Source organism: Myxine glutinosa, chromosome 12, assembly GCF_964187855.1.
Source record: "Myxine glutinosa chromosome 12, kmMyxGlut1.1, whole genome shotgun sequence".
Classification (NCBI taxonomy): domain Eukaryota; kingdom Metazoa; phylum Chordata; class Myxini; order Myxiniformes; family Myxinidae; genus Myxine; species Myxine glutinosa.
This window is the reverse complement of record NC_136272.1, coordinates 42,149,146-42,165,492: the sequence shown is the minus strand read 5'-3', so window position 1 is coordinate 42,165,492 and position 16,347 is coordinate 42,149,146. Positions and strand designations below refer to the sequence as shown.

General features: G+C 46.1%; 1 protein-coding gene across 3 annotated transcripts in view; it reads right to left on the bottom strand.

Moving 5' to 3' along the window:
* Positions 1-1,276: 1,276 nt before the first annotated feature.
* LOC137437944 (uncharacterized) overlaps positions 1,277-16,347 on the bottom strand; it is a 102,016-nt gene continuing 86,945 nt past the window's right edge. For all 3 annotated transcript variants that reach the window (XM_068132723.2, XM_068132722.2, XM_068132725.2), the window contains exon 11: positions 1,277-4,079. In XM_068132723.2, the coding sequence (XP_067988824.2) occupies positions 1,947-4,079 (2,133 nt within the window). In that variant the 3' untranslated portion in view covers positions 1,277-1,946. The remainder of the gene's footprint in view (positions 4,080-16,347) is intronic.

Genomic DNA, 16,347 nt, shown 5'->3' with positions numbered 1-16,347 from the left:
CATATCTCAATTTTTTTCTATTCAGCACTTTCAGAGATATGGAGGTGCAAAGCTTTTCGGTTTTTCCAAGATGGCGGCCGAACCACGTGACCGATGACGTCATTTTTTAAAATTTTTCTCCACCAGTTTATGCTGTCATGTCGCTCAAGAAATTTCATCTTGATTGGATGAAGTATTGTACTTGTCGAATTATGACGTCATAATGGAGGCATCTATGACATCATTAACATATTTTATTCCCCATGGAGAGGTCTTTACAATGAGCCATGTCTCAATTTTTTCTATTCAGCACTTTCCGAGATATCGAGTTTTTGCAAAGTTTTTCGATTTTTCCAAGATGGCGGCCGAACCACGTGACCTATGACGTCATAATTATCATTAAAAAATTTATACAGGTGGAGTTGCACCTATGGTGAAAATTTCCTATCACTCGGACCAATGGTTGCAGAGAAAATAATATTTATTGTGTGGACAAACAAACAAACAAACAACGGACTCAAATGCAATACCCTCTGGCGAGGGTAATAAATAAAAAGGAAGGCTGTTTCATAAAGCCTTCTCGGTGAAGGGTGTGTAATCTCAATTTACCACAGCTGTTCCAACCAGACCACGATGAGGCAACACATTATAATTAAAGTCACATTAACAGAGAAAACCTCAGAATGGCTGTTTCGTCAACTGGGGTTCATCAATCTGGAAGAGGTTATACAGGTGACCGTGATCAAAAAGTTTTGTTTACACCATGATACACATACTTTTTACTGCAGAAACTCAACATTGCATCTGCTGCTGCCCCATACCTCCCCCCCCCCGCCCCCCCAAATACAAAATATGTTAAATTATCATTAGAAAAGGAGAATGAAAAAAAAAAAACGGGGGTTGGTGAGGCATAGGGCAGGGGAAGGAGGGCAAATCTCTGATCCACCTATATTTCTCAACAAAGACACTTTGACCTCACATGTATGGATATTCTCGAGGTGGAATGGCAATATGTATGACATCAAACATTGACAAGAGGGTTGCATCACATGACGACAGGCCCATTTAAGGTCAAAAATGTTTAGCCACAAAATCATTCAATTTTGCGAAGCAGGATTTACTCGAAAATATATTAAAAGGAAAATCCTGACATTCGGATTCGGAAGCAAAGAAGCACTTTATTACACCAGTCGGAATTGTACATCCATCAAAGAAGGCATTTTTGGGGAAAATCGATACTTTTCAACAGGCAATTCTAAAATACCAATGTTTAAAGGAAAATGACAACATATAGCAAGACGTTTGTAAGGTCATTTATTGAAAAAAAATAACATGAAACAAGAGCATTATTAAGATGATTCCGGGTCAAAGTGTCGAGCTTTTACGTCCATTACCATGGATGTCAATCCCATAAACTCGATGGCCGAAACGAGATCGAACATATTAGATTGATGAATACATGTGCACTATTCTCCGTCCAAATCATAAATTGCTTCATCAATAATGGAGCCAAGGCTTCACAAACTTCGAAAAACTGTATCTTCTTACAGTGGAATTTTAAATCGGGGTATTTAAACGGATGGCAACAAAACAACCAAAATAAGAAACTAAAACACCAAATTTTCAAAGCCAATATTTTAGAAGCAAATCACAATTACAGTCGACTTCTTTTTCCCAATAACAAAAATGATACACAAAAATTACATCACCATTTAAGTAAAGAATGAAAATGTTACTCGTTAGCCTGGTAAAGTCGCAAGTTTCTGCGTTCAAATAAAGTACAACCACAATTTGAATCATTAACCTTTTGTGGTAATGGAATTGCATCATAAAACAGTGCGAACATTGCTTGATGCAACCAGATAGTAAAAACAATAATATAAGAGGGGCAGCGTATGAAAAAGAGCAGCACAGTGACAACAAATAAAACTTCGAAACAATTCACATCATCACAATCGTCAATTTTATTACGATTCTTCTTTGGAAGATGGACTGGTGTCTGGATCTTCACTTTTAGCCTGCTCCTCAGTGCCAATATCATCACTTGACAGAGAAGGCATCTTACTGACAACACAAGGATTTGCTGCACTTGGAGCAGAAGCCTTTCTTTCAACATTCGTACCACTGTAGAAAATATCATGAAGCTCTTGCGCATTCGCTGAAGCCAGAAGTGTTTGGCGACGCGTCATCATCGGCTGTGCAACCAAAATCGGACGTGGCGGTACAGGGATAACCATCACAGATTCTAAAACCTCAGTGGTTCCTGGAGCACACTCCTCCTGCGTATTGGCTTTGTCAATTACACAACATTTCTCTGGATTCTCCTCTTCTTCCTCCTTTTCCACTTTGTCTGAAGTCAAGTCGATTTTCATTGCAACAGGCTGCTCGGCTGAAATCAAAGGTAGCAGTGCAGGTCTGGCCAACACAGATTCTAAAACCTCAGTGGTTCCTGGAGCACACTCCTCCTGCGTATTGGCTTTGTCAGTTACACAACTTTTCTCTGGATTCTCCTCTTCTTCCTCCTTTTCCACTTTGTCTGAAGTCAAGTCGATTTTCATTGCAACAGGCTGCTCGGCTGAAATCAAAGGTAGCAGTGCAGGTCTGGCCAACACAGATTCTAAAACCTCAGTGGTTCCTGGAGCACACTCCTCCTGCGTATTGGCTTTGTCAGTTACACAACTTTTCTCTGGATTCTCCTCTTCTTCCTCCTTTTCCACTTTGTCTGAAGTCAAGTCGATTTTCATTGCAACAGGCTGCTCGGCCGAAATCAAAGGTAGCGGTACAGGTCTGGCCAACACAGATTCTAAAACCTCAGTGGTTCCTGAAGCATGTTCCTCCTGCAAATTGGCTTGGTCACCAACACAACTTTTTTCTGGATTCTCTTTTTCTTCCTGCTTTTTCATTTTGTCTGAAGTAATGTCGATTTCCATTGCAACAGGTTGCTCATCCGAAATTGAAGGTCGCGGTACCGGGATGGCCAATACAGATTCTAAAACCTCAGTGATTCCTGGAGCACACTCCTCTGGCGTATTGGCTTTGTCAGTCACGCAACTTTTCTCTGGATTCTCTTCTTCCTCCTTTTTCACTTTGTCTGAAGTCATGTCGATTTCCATTGCAACAGGCTGCTCTCTTTCTATTTCAATTGATGAAATGTTTTCAGCACTTCCCTCCTCAAAAGTTTCCTCTTCAAGTGGAAACTGAACCTCTTCTTTTCCCTTCTCCACTGCTGCCATTTCATGAAAGCCCCCCATCTCTGCTTCAAGTCCCCTCTTATCCACATTGTCAGCTGCCGCTGTTTTAGCGTTTTCAGTTGAAGTCTGCAGGTTAATGTCAGGAATCTTCAATGACCCTTCTTTATTGTCTTCTTTTACCACTTGTGTTATCGCAGAATGTTTACATTCCTCTTTCAACTCTTTATTATTTTGTTGTTTCTGCATCATTACTTGTAGTTGCTGTTGCTCTTGTTGCTGTTGCATCAATCTGTCATCTGTCACAACAGGGAGGGGTTTTGCAGAATGTTTTCCACCAATAGACAAAAACATGTTCAAAGGCACCGGGCGCTGCATCGCTTGTGGGACTAAAGAACTGGGCTTTCGTTGGGATATTGGAAGCAAGGGTAGCTTGGGTCGAATTCTGGGTTGGTTTGCCATTACTGTCGGCACATTTGTCACCGGTGGTGGAATCAATGTCTTCCCTGAAAGGTTAATTGAAATTTGTTTGGATGCTTTGCTGTTGAACGCTTCCTTCTTCGCCCCTTGTGTTCCATTGACTTCTTCAGCTTTTGTTGCAGCACATTTTGAAGATTCGCCTTCTGCAACTTTTTCTTTGGCCTTGTCTGTACCCCGAAGAGTGAGCTTGATTTGAGTTTTACTTGAAGCATCAGTTCCGCCATCACTCTTAATCTCATCCAGTTCTACAAACTGTCGTTTCTCTGTTTCCATAATCTTCATCAGCTTTGTTTTCCTTTCCTGGCTATCTTCATAATCCTTGCGTTTCTTTTCAACTAGACGTCGTCGTTCATCCTCTGTGATTACTTGAACTGCAGCATTACGATGCTTGTTCAACTGGAATACATAGTTTGGAACTTTGGTCGCGTACTTCTGCAGATGTGCAAAGAAACATAAGCACATTAAAGCAACCTCAATGCGACATATTATTCCACAGTGCAAACCAAGGATTGTAATTCATCACATTACAATTTCAAAATAAAAACAATGATTGCATGCAATACAAGGTTGCATGAATGCAAATAAATCCCAGAATAATTTTCTTGCATGAAAGGAAAAATGTTTACTGACTAATTCGAGATTTTAAGAACTAGAGTTGGTCTGTTTGGTGTTCACATATGTACCCAAAACTCATGATGCTGATAACACTTGCTCAAATTCCCACTTACCATGTGTATTTGTTCATTGGAAACAAATGTTTGTACAATTTATGCATGTGAATGTGTGGCTTTTTTTTCTTCCTGCAGATGACTTGTATGCAAGAGCTACCATTAGCCTTAGATAAATGCTGAAATAGTAAAAGTACGAACTACATAAATGTCATGCATCACAAAAAGGTCAGATATGCCTGTTATGTCTAATATTCAGGTCATTATTTTGAGAGTTGACATGCCTAATATTTTGAACCATTTTCACGGCGTAGCCGTAGGGCAATGCTGTCTAGAACAGTGTTTGTCTGTCCGTATGTATGCATGCATGTCCCTTGCAACCCTCTTATGGTTAAACTGCCAAAATCAAGACTCTCTGCTCACCTTCACTCCTTCATTCCTCTTTTCTCCCGCCTCTGGAACAAACTCCCTCACTCTCTTCAATCCCACTCCACCCTCCAGGTCTTTAAAACAGCTGTTCACCACCATCTCTTATCTTCCCCCATCCAAAAACTTGATCTTTTCTATCCCCGCTAATTTCACCCCAATTCCACTTTTTTGAAATACCAACTTCTGTCCTGTAAGTCCTTAGTGTCCTTGTGTTTTATACTTCTCCCACCCCTCCCCCCCCCCTTCCCACGTCTCCTCCCCCCAAGCCCTCTCCCTCCCACACATCTCCCTGCTCTTAAATGTTGTGTGCTCTCAAGTGTTTGTGTGCTTCCCCTTCTCTTGTCTTCCGCTCCCTCTTTTTATATATTTTGTTTGTCTGGTTGATTTGTTTGTGAAGTAAATGTCAGCTCTTTCACGAGCCTCGATTCAGTATACAAACAAAAAAAAATATATATATATATATAATCATAACTGCAATCTCTTTGTCGTGATTGCAGTTACTGGATTGAAGCGGTGTATGGTTTGTTAATGACGTGATGAGAAGCGGTGTGCTAATTATTGTGGGAGTAAGGAATTAGCATCAGTTTATTAATACAGTAACATCGTCTTCAGATTATTATTAATAATAATAATAATAATATTAATAATAATACTATAGTAAATATAATCCGAACACTGCAATCCCTTTGTCGTGACAACAAAGTTACTGGATTGAAGTGGTGTATGGTTGGTTCATTGTTGACTCGAAACATATAGAATGAACCAGTGTCTCAATGCAATTTCTTCACCTCCATGGTGACAGACAGCTTAGAGACTTGGAGTACTTCAAAATAATTTAATACTTATAATATTTGCCTACTGGTATCTCCACACAGGTCATACTATCCTCTTCAACTAAAGTATAAAACAAGCCCAGCTACGCTGCTGTTAGACTTACGGTCTTCTTTCCAATCAACTAATCTATTCATAATTTCAACGGGGTAAAGGGCTTTTCAAAGTTTTCTGAAAAATGTTGAACAATGCTGCGAGAACGACAAAGCGTACAGCTTGCATATGCAACCTTCGGGAAGGCAAGAGTGAGCTATAAATATTCAGTGACAAAAAAACTGATCTGAGGCGAAAAAGGCAATGATAACGAGAATGACACGAGGTAGAGCGCATCCCTCCACCAGGCTGAACAGTTTACGTTTTGTATCCCACTCATAGGCCGGATCTGCTGACCTGAATCAAACTCTAATTGGCTTGTTCTCGTCATCTAACCAACTGATCCACCGAGTTTTATCAAAATCCATCTACATCTTTTTGAAATATAATGCTATATATCGTTTTTGGTCCCACGTCTGAATGGTGAAGATTGACTTGTTAAAAATTAAATGATTCTCACATCCAGATTCAGATGTTTACCAAAATCGAACAAATTCGTCTTTGTCTCACACACCTAACATGACCACCAAGTTTCATCTGAACCATTTTTGAGATATCGTGCTATATATATTGTTGCGGCTTTAGAAAGACCCGGGGAGTCGCAATCAACACAAAAGAGATCCCTACTTTAGATATTTCCACAGTAATTTTGTCTGGTTTGGTTACCCTTCCCCTTATATCAGGGACAGGGAAATGTGGTGTGTGTGTGTGTGTGTGTGTGTGTGTGTGTGTGTATATATATGTGTGTATGTATATGTATATGTGTATATATATATATATATATATACATATACATATACATATATATATATATATACATATATATACATATATATATATATATACATATATATACATATATACATATACATATATATATATATATACATATATATTGTTATGAATTTGGTAATGCAACATCTAGAGCTAGGTAGATCTGAATAGGTAGGTATTCGGCTGTCGTGACAGGGACTCTACATGTAATAAGTTATTGATGTTCAGGCGGTTGTCGGGGTAAGATGTATGATTGTGGATCTACCTGGAGGTCCGAGTGTTAAATAGTGAGGGATTAAAGGTAACGCCCCTGTGAGTATCACCTAGTAATCAAACCTTTGTCCTTTATGGCACTGCAAACCACATAAACATTAGTTAGGTCCTTAGCGCAACATTAAATAATCCCCTTTCCCTGACAAGGACTTCGTATTAAATTGACAGGAAACCAGGTCAAAAACACCACCACAATTGGCCGCCACCGTGTACACCTCCAAAGGCCTAAAAACCTGGCCGGCACGTGTTATGCCAGGACCGCAGGGTCGCGTAACGGGGGAGATGTCAGGAGTCGCGGGAGGCTTTGATTGGCTGAGGAGTGCGCAATGTGACGTCATCGGCCACCAATATAGGCGACGGTCGGACGCCATTTCAAGAGTTGAGTTGAGTTCGTGGCAGGCACTGCAGACGCAGGCAGGCACCAGAGAGTTGAGCGGTGGTGGAGAGTTGGAGAGGACACGCCATTCCAGTCGCAGTTCGAGTGCAGTTCGGGTTGTAGGGAGTCGCAGGAGACACACGAGAGCACACCCAGTTGGCACTGAGCAGTTCGTTGGCACTTGGCTGCCAGCACTCCCGCGTCGTCGAGTCGAGTGGAGTTGAAAGGAGTCCTTCCTGTCCCTGGTCAAGTGGAGCCGCTGGCCTGCGTCGGACGCGTGGTGCTTGGAGCGAGGGGCCTCGTGGTGTGCGATCGGGCCGGAAGGAGCGGTGCTGGACACCAACAATACAAGACGACAAAGACAGATAAGCCCGATCTCCGCGTATATTTTGAACGACGGGACGTGTTATTTTCGTGATTAATCTCCCTCGTTTGTGTTTGCTGTCAGTCGTGTGGGGACGTCCCGATTTAGGTTTATTAGAATTATTAGATTTACCGGCGGGCTTTTTCACTGGCTTTACTTTTCCTAATAAACCCTTATATTACTTTTTGTACATAATATCTGAACGCAGTTTTCCTGGGTGTTTGATTTTAATAGATAAGGTTGCGGAGCCTTCGCTGCGCCCCGCCATTCCGCGCGTTGGTGTTGAACTTGAGTCCGCCATTGAGTGTTCGCCTCGGGAGTTAAAGTCTCGCAAATCGGTCATCCGTAACTGTGGTGTTAATCACGGTTACGCGACAAGTGGTGTCAGGAGTGTAGGATTTGAACCCGTCGGACAAATTTTTTTGTCCGCGGCGAGACATCGACACGGTCGGACAAATTTTTTTGTCCGCGGGGCGACATCGACACGGTCGGGCGTACATTGCGCCCGACGTTCGAACGCAAAATTGTTATAGGCGAGGCGGAGAAATTTAGTAATCAATTGGGCATACGGAGCGCGATATCGCGTCTTCGTCAAATTTAAATTGTGTTACTGGAATTATTAAAATAAATACGCGCGCGGGAAACAATCTTCCGGAAAGCGGATGTCGGAAATTGACGAGATGGAAGTACGCAGCGAGGCCTCCGTCAGCGTCGGGAGTGAGCCGGAAATGGGGGATAAGGAGGATAGCGTTGGAACTTTCCCCGCCGCTGGGACGGCCCCGATAGATCTCCAGACCATAGTAAATTTAATAAATGCTCAGAGGGCCGATAGTGAGCGATTGGGAAAGCAGATGGGAGACATGAGGGCTCAGAGTGAGCGATTGGAGAACCAAATGGGGGTAATGAGGGACGAAGCGAGGGGTACCGGTGAGAAGTTAGACAATAATTTTGAGGAGTTAGACAAGAAAATCGGGAAGTTAGACAATAATTTTGAGGGGTTAGACAACGGGATAAAAGAGGTGAAAAATGGGTTAATGGGGGTAGAAAATAGAATGGCTGCCCAGGAGAATCAGATAGAGGGAGTGAAAAATGGGTTAGAGGGGTTAGAAAACAGTATGGAAGGAAAAATTGGGGAAATGGCACAGCAGCTGGGGGAACGAATTGATGGCATAGAAGGGAGAGTGCAAAACCAAATTACGGACAGACTGGGGAAATTTGAGGGTAAAGTAGAAACTCAAATGGGGGCACAGGAGAAGCCAAAGGTGGCAAAAATTGAATCGGAACGGGGGGAAGCTAGATTGGGAACAGGAGAGAGTACGGGGCTCAGGAGCCGGGAATGGCAAAATTGGGAATTGCACAGGGAATGGCAATTGAAGTAAATGGGGAGACCGCAGGTCCACAGGTGGATGGGGAATGTCCACAGGTGGATGGGGAATGTCCACAGGTGGATGGGGAATGTCCACAGGTGGATGGGGAATGTGTACAGGTAGAGGGGGAATGCCTGCAGGTAAACGTGAAGAGTCCACAGGTGAGCGGGGAAGGAAATTTGGAATGTGAGAGTTGTAATGGGGAATGTTTCCCACATTCTGGCCTGGTTGTTTATCGGGACCGTGTGGATGTCACAACACCCCAACCGGGGGATGAATTTGGAATTGTGCAGCACCAGGGCGGTGGTGCGGAGCAAGAGGGGGTAGAGTTTTTGGGGGTCCATGCGATAGAGCCGGACCGGGTATTTATTGGGGATATTGATCAAAGCCTGGCGGGGCCAGGAATGATTTCTAATGATGAGGATGAGTTGATCCAGCGGCTGGAGACCTGTGACAGTCCCATGGAAGTAGAGCTTGTTCAGGCCCAAAGGAGTCTGGGGGAAGAGGTGAGTTGGTTCGAGGAGGTGGTTGGAATGACCGAGGGGACGCTCACTGTACACTGCTATTTGGAAACAGAGGCTCCAAAATTGGACAACCAGTTGGGGGAGTGTGTTGGCTCCGGGCTGGATTTGGATCTTGGAGGATCGGGAGATAGAGCTTCTGGAGATTTGGTCCCTGTAGGGAATTTGGATCAACTGCAGGGAGGGGCAGAACAACCGGTGGTAGAGGTTGTTCCCTGCAGCTGCGGGTTGGCAATGGGAATGAAAATTTGTAAAATAAAATGTAAAATAAAATTACAATGGGAAATTGATTTGGAGCAGCCATGGTGGGGATTGGTCCCCGGGCTGCGGGATTTGGACATGGAGAGGTCATGGGTGATGGCCTCGGGCAAAAGTTGCCCCTTTCAAAATTTGGGTATGCCGGCCAGCTGGGGGGCTGTGATGGCGAGATTTGGACGTGGGGTCCAGCCTTGGGTGTCGAGGTACGACCTGGGTCCCACGGGGGGTCTGGTGGAGTGTGGCGTCCCTTGTCCGTCGGGGCGCCGTCCGAGCTGGTGGCTCGGGCCGGCAGGGTCACCGGACCCTGGTGGGGGTTAAGACCTCCAGGGAGGTCCGAGGTGGTTTCTCAAGCCTGGGATGGCAAATATTGAGGACCACTAGGGGGAGGTGTTGTGGGTCGCGCTTTGGTGGTGGCACTGTGGACGGCCAACTTGGGACTGATGTGGTGACCACCCGGGCATGCGGCCTGGCACTCTCCTCCAGGGACTCTGGGACAACCAGCATGTGGTGACCTGGCATGGTGGTTGGTCTATGGACGCGGTTCAAACCGAATGGACAGGGATGGAGATAGCCTGCCGGACAACCATTGGGGCATCTGTGGAACGTGATGGTGTGAGTGACCTTCCACAGATGCTCCGTTGTGATTTATGGACTCTCGGGTTGGGAAGAGAGCCATGGGGATGTGAATCGGGAGATGTGTAACGAGCCGAGCATATGGGCCATGCTCGGCTGGCATGTGTATGGCAAAGCATCCTTCTTTGGTGAGGTTAGTAAAATGTGACAAATGTTTGGCATGGGTAATCTGTGGGTTAGATGGAAATTTAAGGGTGGATTTTGAAATGCCATGGTGGACACTGTACAGTGACGCCATTATTGATCCAGGTGTGTAGACCAAAGTGTTGGAGGCTGTGATGAAATTAATAGGGTAGCAAGACACAGCTTTCAACTGGTGGCGGGGGCAACTGTGCTGATATTTGGGACGCAGGATGATGGGGATGTAGTTGTGTAGCCTGAGGGTCAACGTGGTGCTGTGCGTGTCCGAGGTGTGTGGACCATGTCTTCTGGGTGGGTCTCCTGGTGGAGCATGGCTGTTGACTGGACCTTGGTGTGGTCAAGTGTGGGTGAGCACTGGGGGGCTGCAGTTCTGTAGTCGGACTGGGGGATGATGGGGAGGTTCAGGGGACGTGGCTGTAGGGATGCCACGCACTGCGACCGTGCCCCCCAGGGCCGAGGTTGTGTGTGCGGTAGTGTGTGTTGTGGCAGCAAGTGCTCACCACATTGGCCAGCTGGGGCTGCTGCAGCTGTGTTCCTCGCAGGGGGGCCGAAGGATGGATGGTGGGTCGCACCCTTATGGACACTCATGGGCCATGTTGGCGTTTTGACTGCTCACCTTGTCCCGGTGACCCTTGCACGGTAGAGGTGCAGAGCTGTCGTGGCCACAGGTAGTTGTGTAGTGATGATCACCGTTGGATGCGGATCCACATACCTGCCAGTGTAGTGGGGACAAAAGAGAAATTTGGAAGTATTTGGTAGGCCCAATGTGAAATTTTGGGATTGTGAAGGGTGGATGACGCTCTTGGACCTGACCAACCTGCAACTACCTGCACTTGAGGTGAGTGTTTTGAGGAGTACTGTCCCAGGCTTCAGGACTTGCTTTGGAAATTGGGGACATGTAAATTGGAGTTGGGAGGCGGGTGAGAGTGATGACATGGCCGGTGAGGGGATGGAATGGGAGCCACAGTGTCTTGTGGGTGGCGTATGTTTTTGTATTGTGGTTATGTGTTTTGATGTGGTCGTGAGAGTGGAACCTGGAGAGTGTGTGATGATTATTGGAGATAATGAGGGATGATAATTGTGCTTTTGGAAATGTACTTTTGGGAAGATGTGATGGTTTAAATGTGAACTGGGGGGATTTCACATGTAGCAGGCCATGGCAAGCCTTGTAACACCTTTTACACCATCTATGAATTGTACTGAATTGTGCTGAGTTGTGTGGAGAATTGAATGGCAGCGGGGGAGGAAGTGTGTTTTGGGGACCATGGGTGGGGAAGGTGTGTGTGTCCGCAGGTACAGAGCAAGCTCTGAGGAGCGATGCCTGCGGGCCCCCCTCTGCGGCAATTACCCCTGGCAGCCGGTGGTAACTGGAAATTGGAGCTCGTCGGTGGAGGGTCTGGTTGGGCGCCGCGGGGTGAGGAAGTCCCCCGGTGACCCGTGTTGCTGCGTGAAAGCAGGAGGCAAAGGAGCCTGGTGTGTGTGGAGACCCTCACCGGCGAGGTAACGGCGGAAAGGGGCTGTTGGGCTGTCACGGGGCCAAGAGGTAAAGGGGGGGGGGGGGGCAATGAATTTGTAAGTCGGTTGACTTGTTTTTGGGACTGCGGGCACCACAGCCTGATGCGCCCCCACCATCTTTTGTGCGGTACCTCCCCGCTGCCTAGTTGAGGAATGCACACACACGTGAATGACATCAATGCCATGGTCCTGCAGGGGGTGTATTGAAATAAGTGCTTTGTTGATTTTTGAAATGCCTTGATGACCTATGGAATGAGAATGAGTGGTTAAGGGGTCTGTGTTGCATGAATGTGGGCGAAATCCACCGAGCCGTGTCACTCACCTGTAACATCTGGACAGGGCCCGTGGAAATTTAGTGGGATGCATTGGGGATGGCCCCGCAGGTAAGGTTGTGTCTTGTGGCATCCACCGGGGGACGCGGTCTGTAGACCGGGGTATGTACAAAGGTTAGAGTTTTGAGTTTTGGAAAGATGGTTAAGTTTTGTGGTTAAGTTAGTGTTGTGTGTTGTTGTTTCCTCCCTCCACAGGAACAACGAAGAAGATGTACATACTTGCATGATGGTTAAGGGGTTCAGCATGTTAAGGAAGTGTAGGTAGGTAGTCCGACTCACTTCCCACAGCCCTTCCTGATTTATTTCATAGGTTAATTAAGTGTGTGACAGTAAGTGTTAAGGCTGGAATGGTAGCCCTGCGGTGAACCTTGCAGGAGCTACGGTTCCAGGGGGGGGACTGTGTTATGAATTTGGTAATGCAACATCTAGAGCTAGGTAGATCTGAATAGGTAGGTATTCGGCTGTCGTGACAGGGACTCTACATGTAATAAGTTATTGATGTTCAGGCGGTTGTCGGGGTAAGATGTATGATTGTGGATCTACCTGGAGGTCCGAGTGTTAAATAGTGAGGGATTAAAGGTAACGCCCCTGTGAGTATCACCTAGTAATCAAACCTTTGTCCTTTATGGCACTGCAAACCACATAAACATTAGTTAGGTCCTTAGCGCAACATTAAATAATCCCCTTTCCCTGACAAGGACTTCGTATTAAATTGACAGGAAACCAGGTCAAAAACACCACCACAATTGGCCGCCACCGTGTACACCTCCAAAGGCCTAAAAACCTGGCCGGCACGTGTTATGCCAGGACCGCAGGGTCGCGTAACGGGGGAGATGTCAGGAGTCGCGGGAGGCTTTGATTGGCTGAGGAGTGCGCAATGTGACGTCATCGGCCACCAATATAGGCGACGGTCGGACGCCATTTCAAGAGTTGAGTTGAGTTCGTGGCAGGCACTGCAGACGCAGGCAGGCACCAGAGAGTTGAGCGGTGGTGGAGAGTTGGAGAGGACACGCCATTCCAGTCGCAGTTCGAGTGCAGTTCGGGTTGTAGGGAGTCGCAGGAGACACACGAGAGCACACCCAGTTGGCACTGAGCAGTTCGTTGGCACTTGGCTGCCAGCACTCCCGCGTCGTCGAGTCGAGTGGAGTTGAAAGGAGTCCTTCCTGTCCCTGGTCAAGTGGAGCCGCTGGCCTGCGTCGGACGCGTGGTGCTTGGAGCGAGGGGCCTCGTGGTGTGCGATCGGGCCGGAAGGAGCGGTGCTGGACACCAACAATACAAGACGACAAAGACAGATAAGCCCGATCTCCGCGTATATTTTGAACGACGGGACGTGTTATTTTCGTGATTAATCTCCCTCGTTTGTGTTTGCTGTCAGTCGTGTGGGGACGTCCCGATTTAGGTTTATTAGAATTATTAGATTTACCGGCGGGCTTTTTCACTGGCTTTACTTTTCCTAATAAACCCTTATATTACTTTTTGTACATAATATCTGAACGCAGTTTTCCTGGGTGTTTGATTTTAATAGATAAGGTTGCGGAGCCTTCGCTGCGCCCCGCCATTCCGCGCGTTGGTGTTGAACTTGAGTCCGCCATTGAGTGTTCGCCTCGGGAGTTAAAGTCTCGCAAATCGGTCATCCGTAACTGTGGTGTTAATCACGGTTACGCGACAATATACATATATATATATACATATATATACATATATATATATATATATATATATATATATATATATATATATACATATATATAAATATATACATATATATATACATATATATAAATATATACATATATATATACATATATATATATATATATACATATAAATATATACATATATATATATATATACATATATATACATATATATATATATATATATATATATATATATATATATATATATATATATATATATATATATACATACATACAGTGGGGAGAACAAGTATTTGATACACTGCCGATTTTGCAGGAGAAGAGGGGGAGGGGGAGAGGGGAGAAGAGGGGGGGATGGGGAGGGTGAGGGATGGGAAGGGGGTGGGAGGGGGAGAGGGGAGGGGTATGGGGGAGGGGGAGGGATGGGAGAGGGAGGGGGAGAGGGGAGGAGTAGGGGTAGTAGGGGAGGGGAGGGTTGGAGGGGGGAGGTGTTTGAAATAAAGGCCTTTGATTGGCTCGTAGATAACTTTGTATCTTAGATCCAAAAGGGCGGTATGTAGGGAGCTGTAATGCCCCTCCCCCTTTTTATATCCTTGCTGCTTTACCAATTACCAAGTATAACCAATTATGTTTTGTTTTGACTTGCTACTGTACTCTTTCATGATACTGAGTTCTTTCTACTGCATTGAGGATGTGTAATATCCTAATAAGGAGTTCTCTGCCTTTGTGCTCTGGCCTGCGTGGGCGCAATCTCTAGTTCCCCTTTCCAGGCCCTTATCTCTCTTTGCCTTTTTCCTGTTTTTGCCATTATCTTGCAAGTTGACAGTTTTACGAGTGACCACTCCCCTTTGTACTTTCCCAAGCCAGCTGCTATACAGAAAGTTGTAAACATGTTGTCACATAATGCTGACCATCTCCTTATCAGAAGCTAACCCATGACTGGCCTTGGATGAACTTCCTTTAATTAACTGAACAACAGGATGGGACTATGGTGGGGGACCCAATGAGCCCATTCTGTCTCTGTGTCTTGTGAGCTAACTCCACCCCTGACTTTCCTTTATATAAAGCAATGTTAATTGAATTATTTCAGAGCATCTTGTTGTACTGTTGGTCATTCCTTGTGAGTTTCAATGCAACTTTGCTGTCCTCAAGCTTGAGTACTCGAGTTCCAATAAATATATCCGTTGCTCCTTTCTTCTGAGTTCTTCTGAGTCCCAAGTCCTAAGTCCCAATCCGACAACTGGTGGCAGCGGTGGGATCAGTCTGGGCAGTCCGGGACGCGGTCCCAGGCAAGGGAGTGGTGAGAGACCAGCTGGCAATTGATCCGGGTCAGGTGAGCTGTGGTTTTCTTTTGTTTTTTCCTTTTTAGCCCGGGGGTCAGTCCAAATTGTAACCCACTCTCTCTTGCTCGGTCGCCGTACGTTCCGTTCCCTGCTCATACCTGTTCCACGAACCTAAATTTAATTACGGACCGCTTGGGTCCTGGAGCAACTGATTGTTTATGGACTCGTTAGGGTAACGTTACGTAAGGAGCAGTGCCCCACGTTGGGCGCCTGAGGTTAAGGGGTAATAGATCTCTGGGTTGTGAGGGTAAGGATAAGGGCGGCGTCCCGATCCGAGGCCTACCCGGGAGACGTCGGGATTTTAGTTTTAAGTAAGATCAGAACTATTATACGGGCATAGGACGCCAGGAAAGTGCAGTAAGGGTAGGATAGACGGCTGTGTAGGCGGGCGAGCCTCTCAGGAGAGTAGGTAGCGCGGCCGTACCACGCGAGGCGGGCGAACCTCACGAGTACAAGACTGCGAGCCTCTCAGAGTTAGGTAGACGGCTGTAAACGCGAGGCGGGCGATCCTCACGAGTACAAGGCTACGTCGGTAAACTAAATTTTCCTAGGATGGGTAACAGTATGGGTAATAAGACAGTAAAGGCAGGTGAACCGCTTAGACATACCCCAGCATTTTTTATGTTTAAGAGGTATGGCTATGCTGCTGTGAGACCAGGGAAGTCATGGGTTGCATTGACGAAGGATTTAGGAGAACCGTGGCCCGAAGGAGGGTCTTTTGCGCTGGAAAAATTGGACGTATTGTATGAGACATTAGAAAAGTTCGAACAGGCTACGAAACACTTTCCGCCTGACTATTGGAAAGTCTTTGGCTGGTGGAAGGAAGAAGCGATGAAGCGACACGCAAAGTCGAAACAGGCCAGCTTGGCCGGTGAGGTAACAAAACTCAAGGGTCTGAGGAAACAGGCGAATAAAGAGCAGGATGAAGCGCTTAAGGAAATAGAGAGGCAGGCCAACGCGCGACTGATGCCGCTCGTTGAAAAACCAGACCCCGCGAGAGGGGAGGCAGTGACCAATCTACCCTCCCCAGCCCCAGTCCTAAGCTCTGTCCCGGGGTTTCAGGCACCACCTATCCTTTCTGCGCCCCCGCTACCACCTCCCTATAACCCCGCTACCATCGC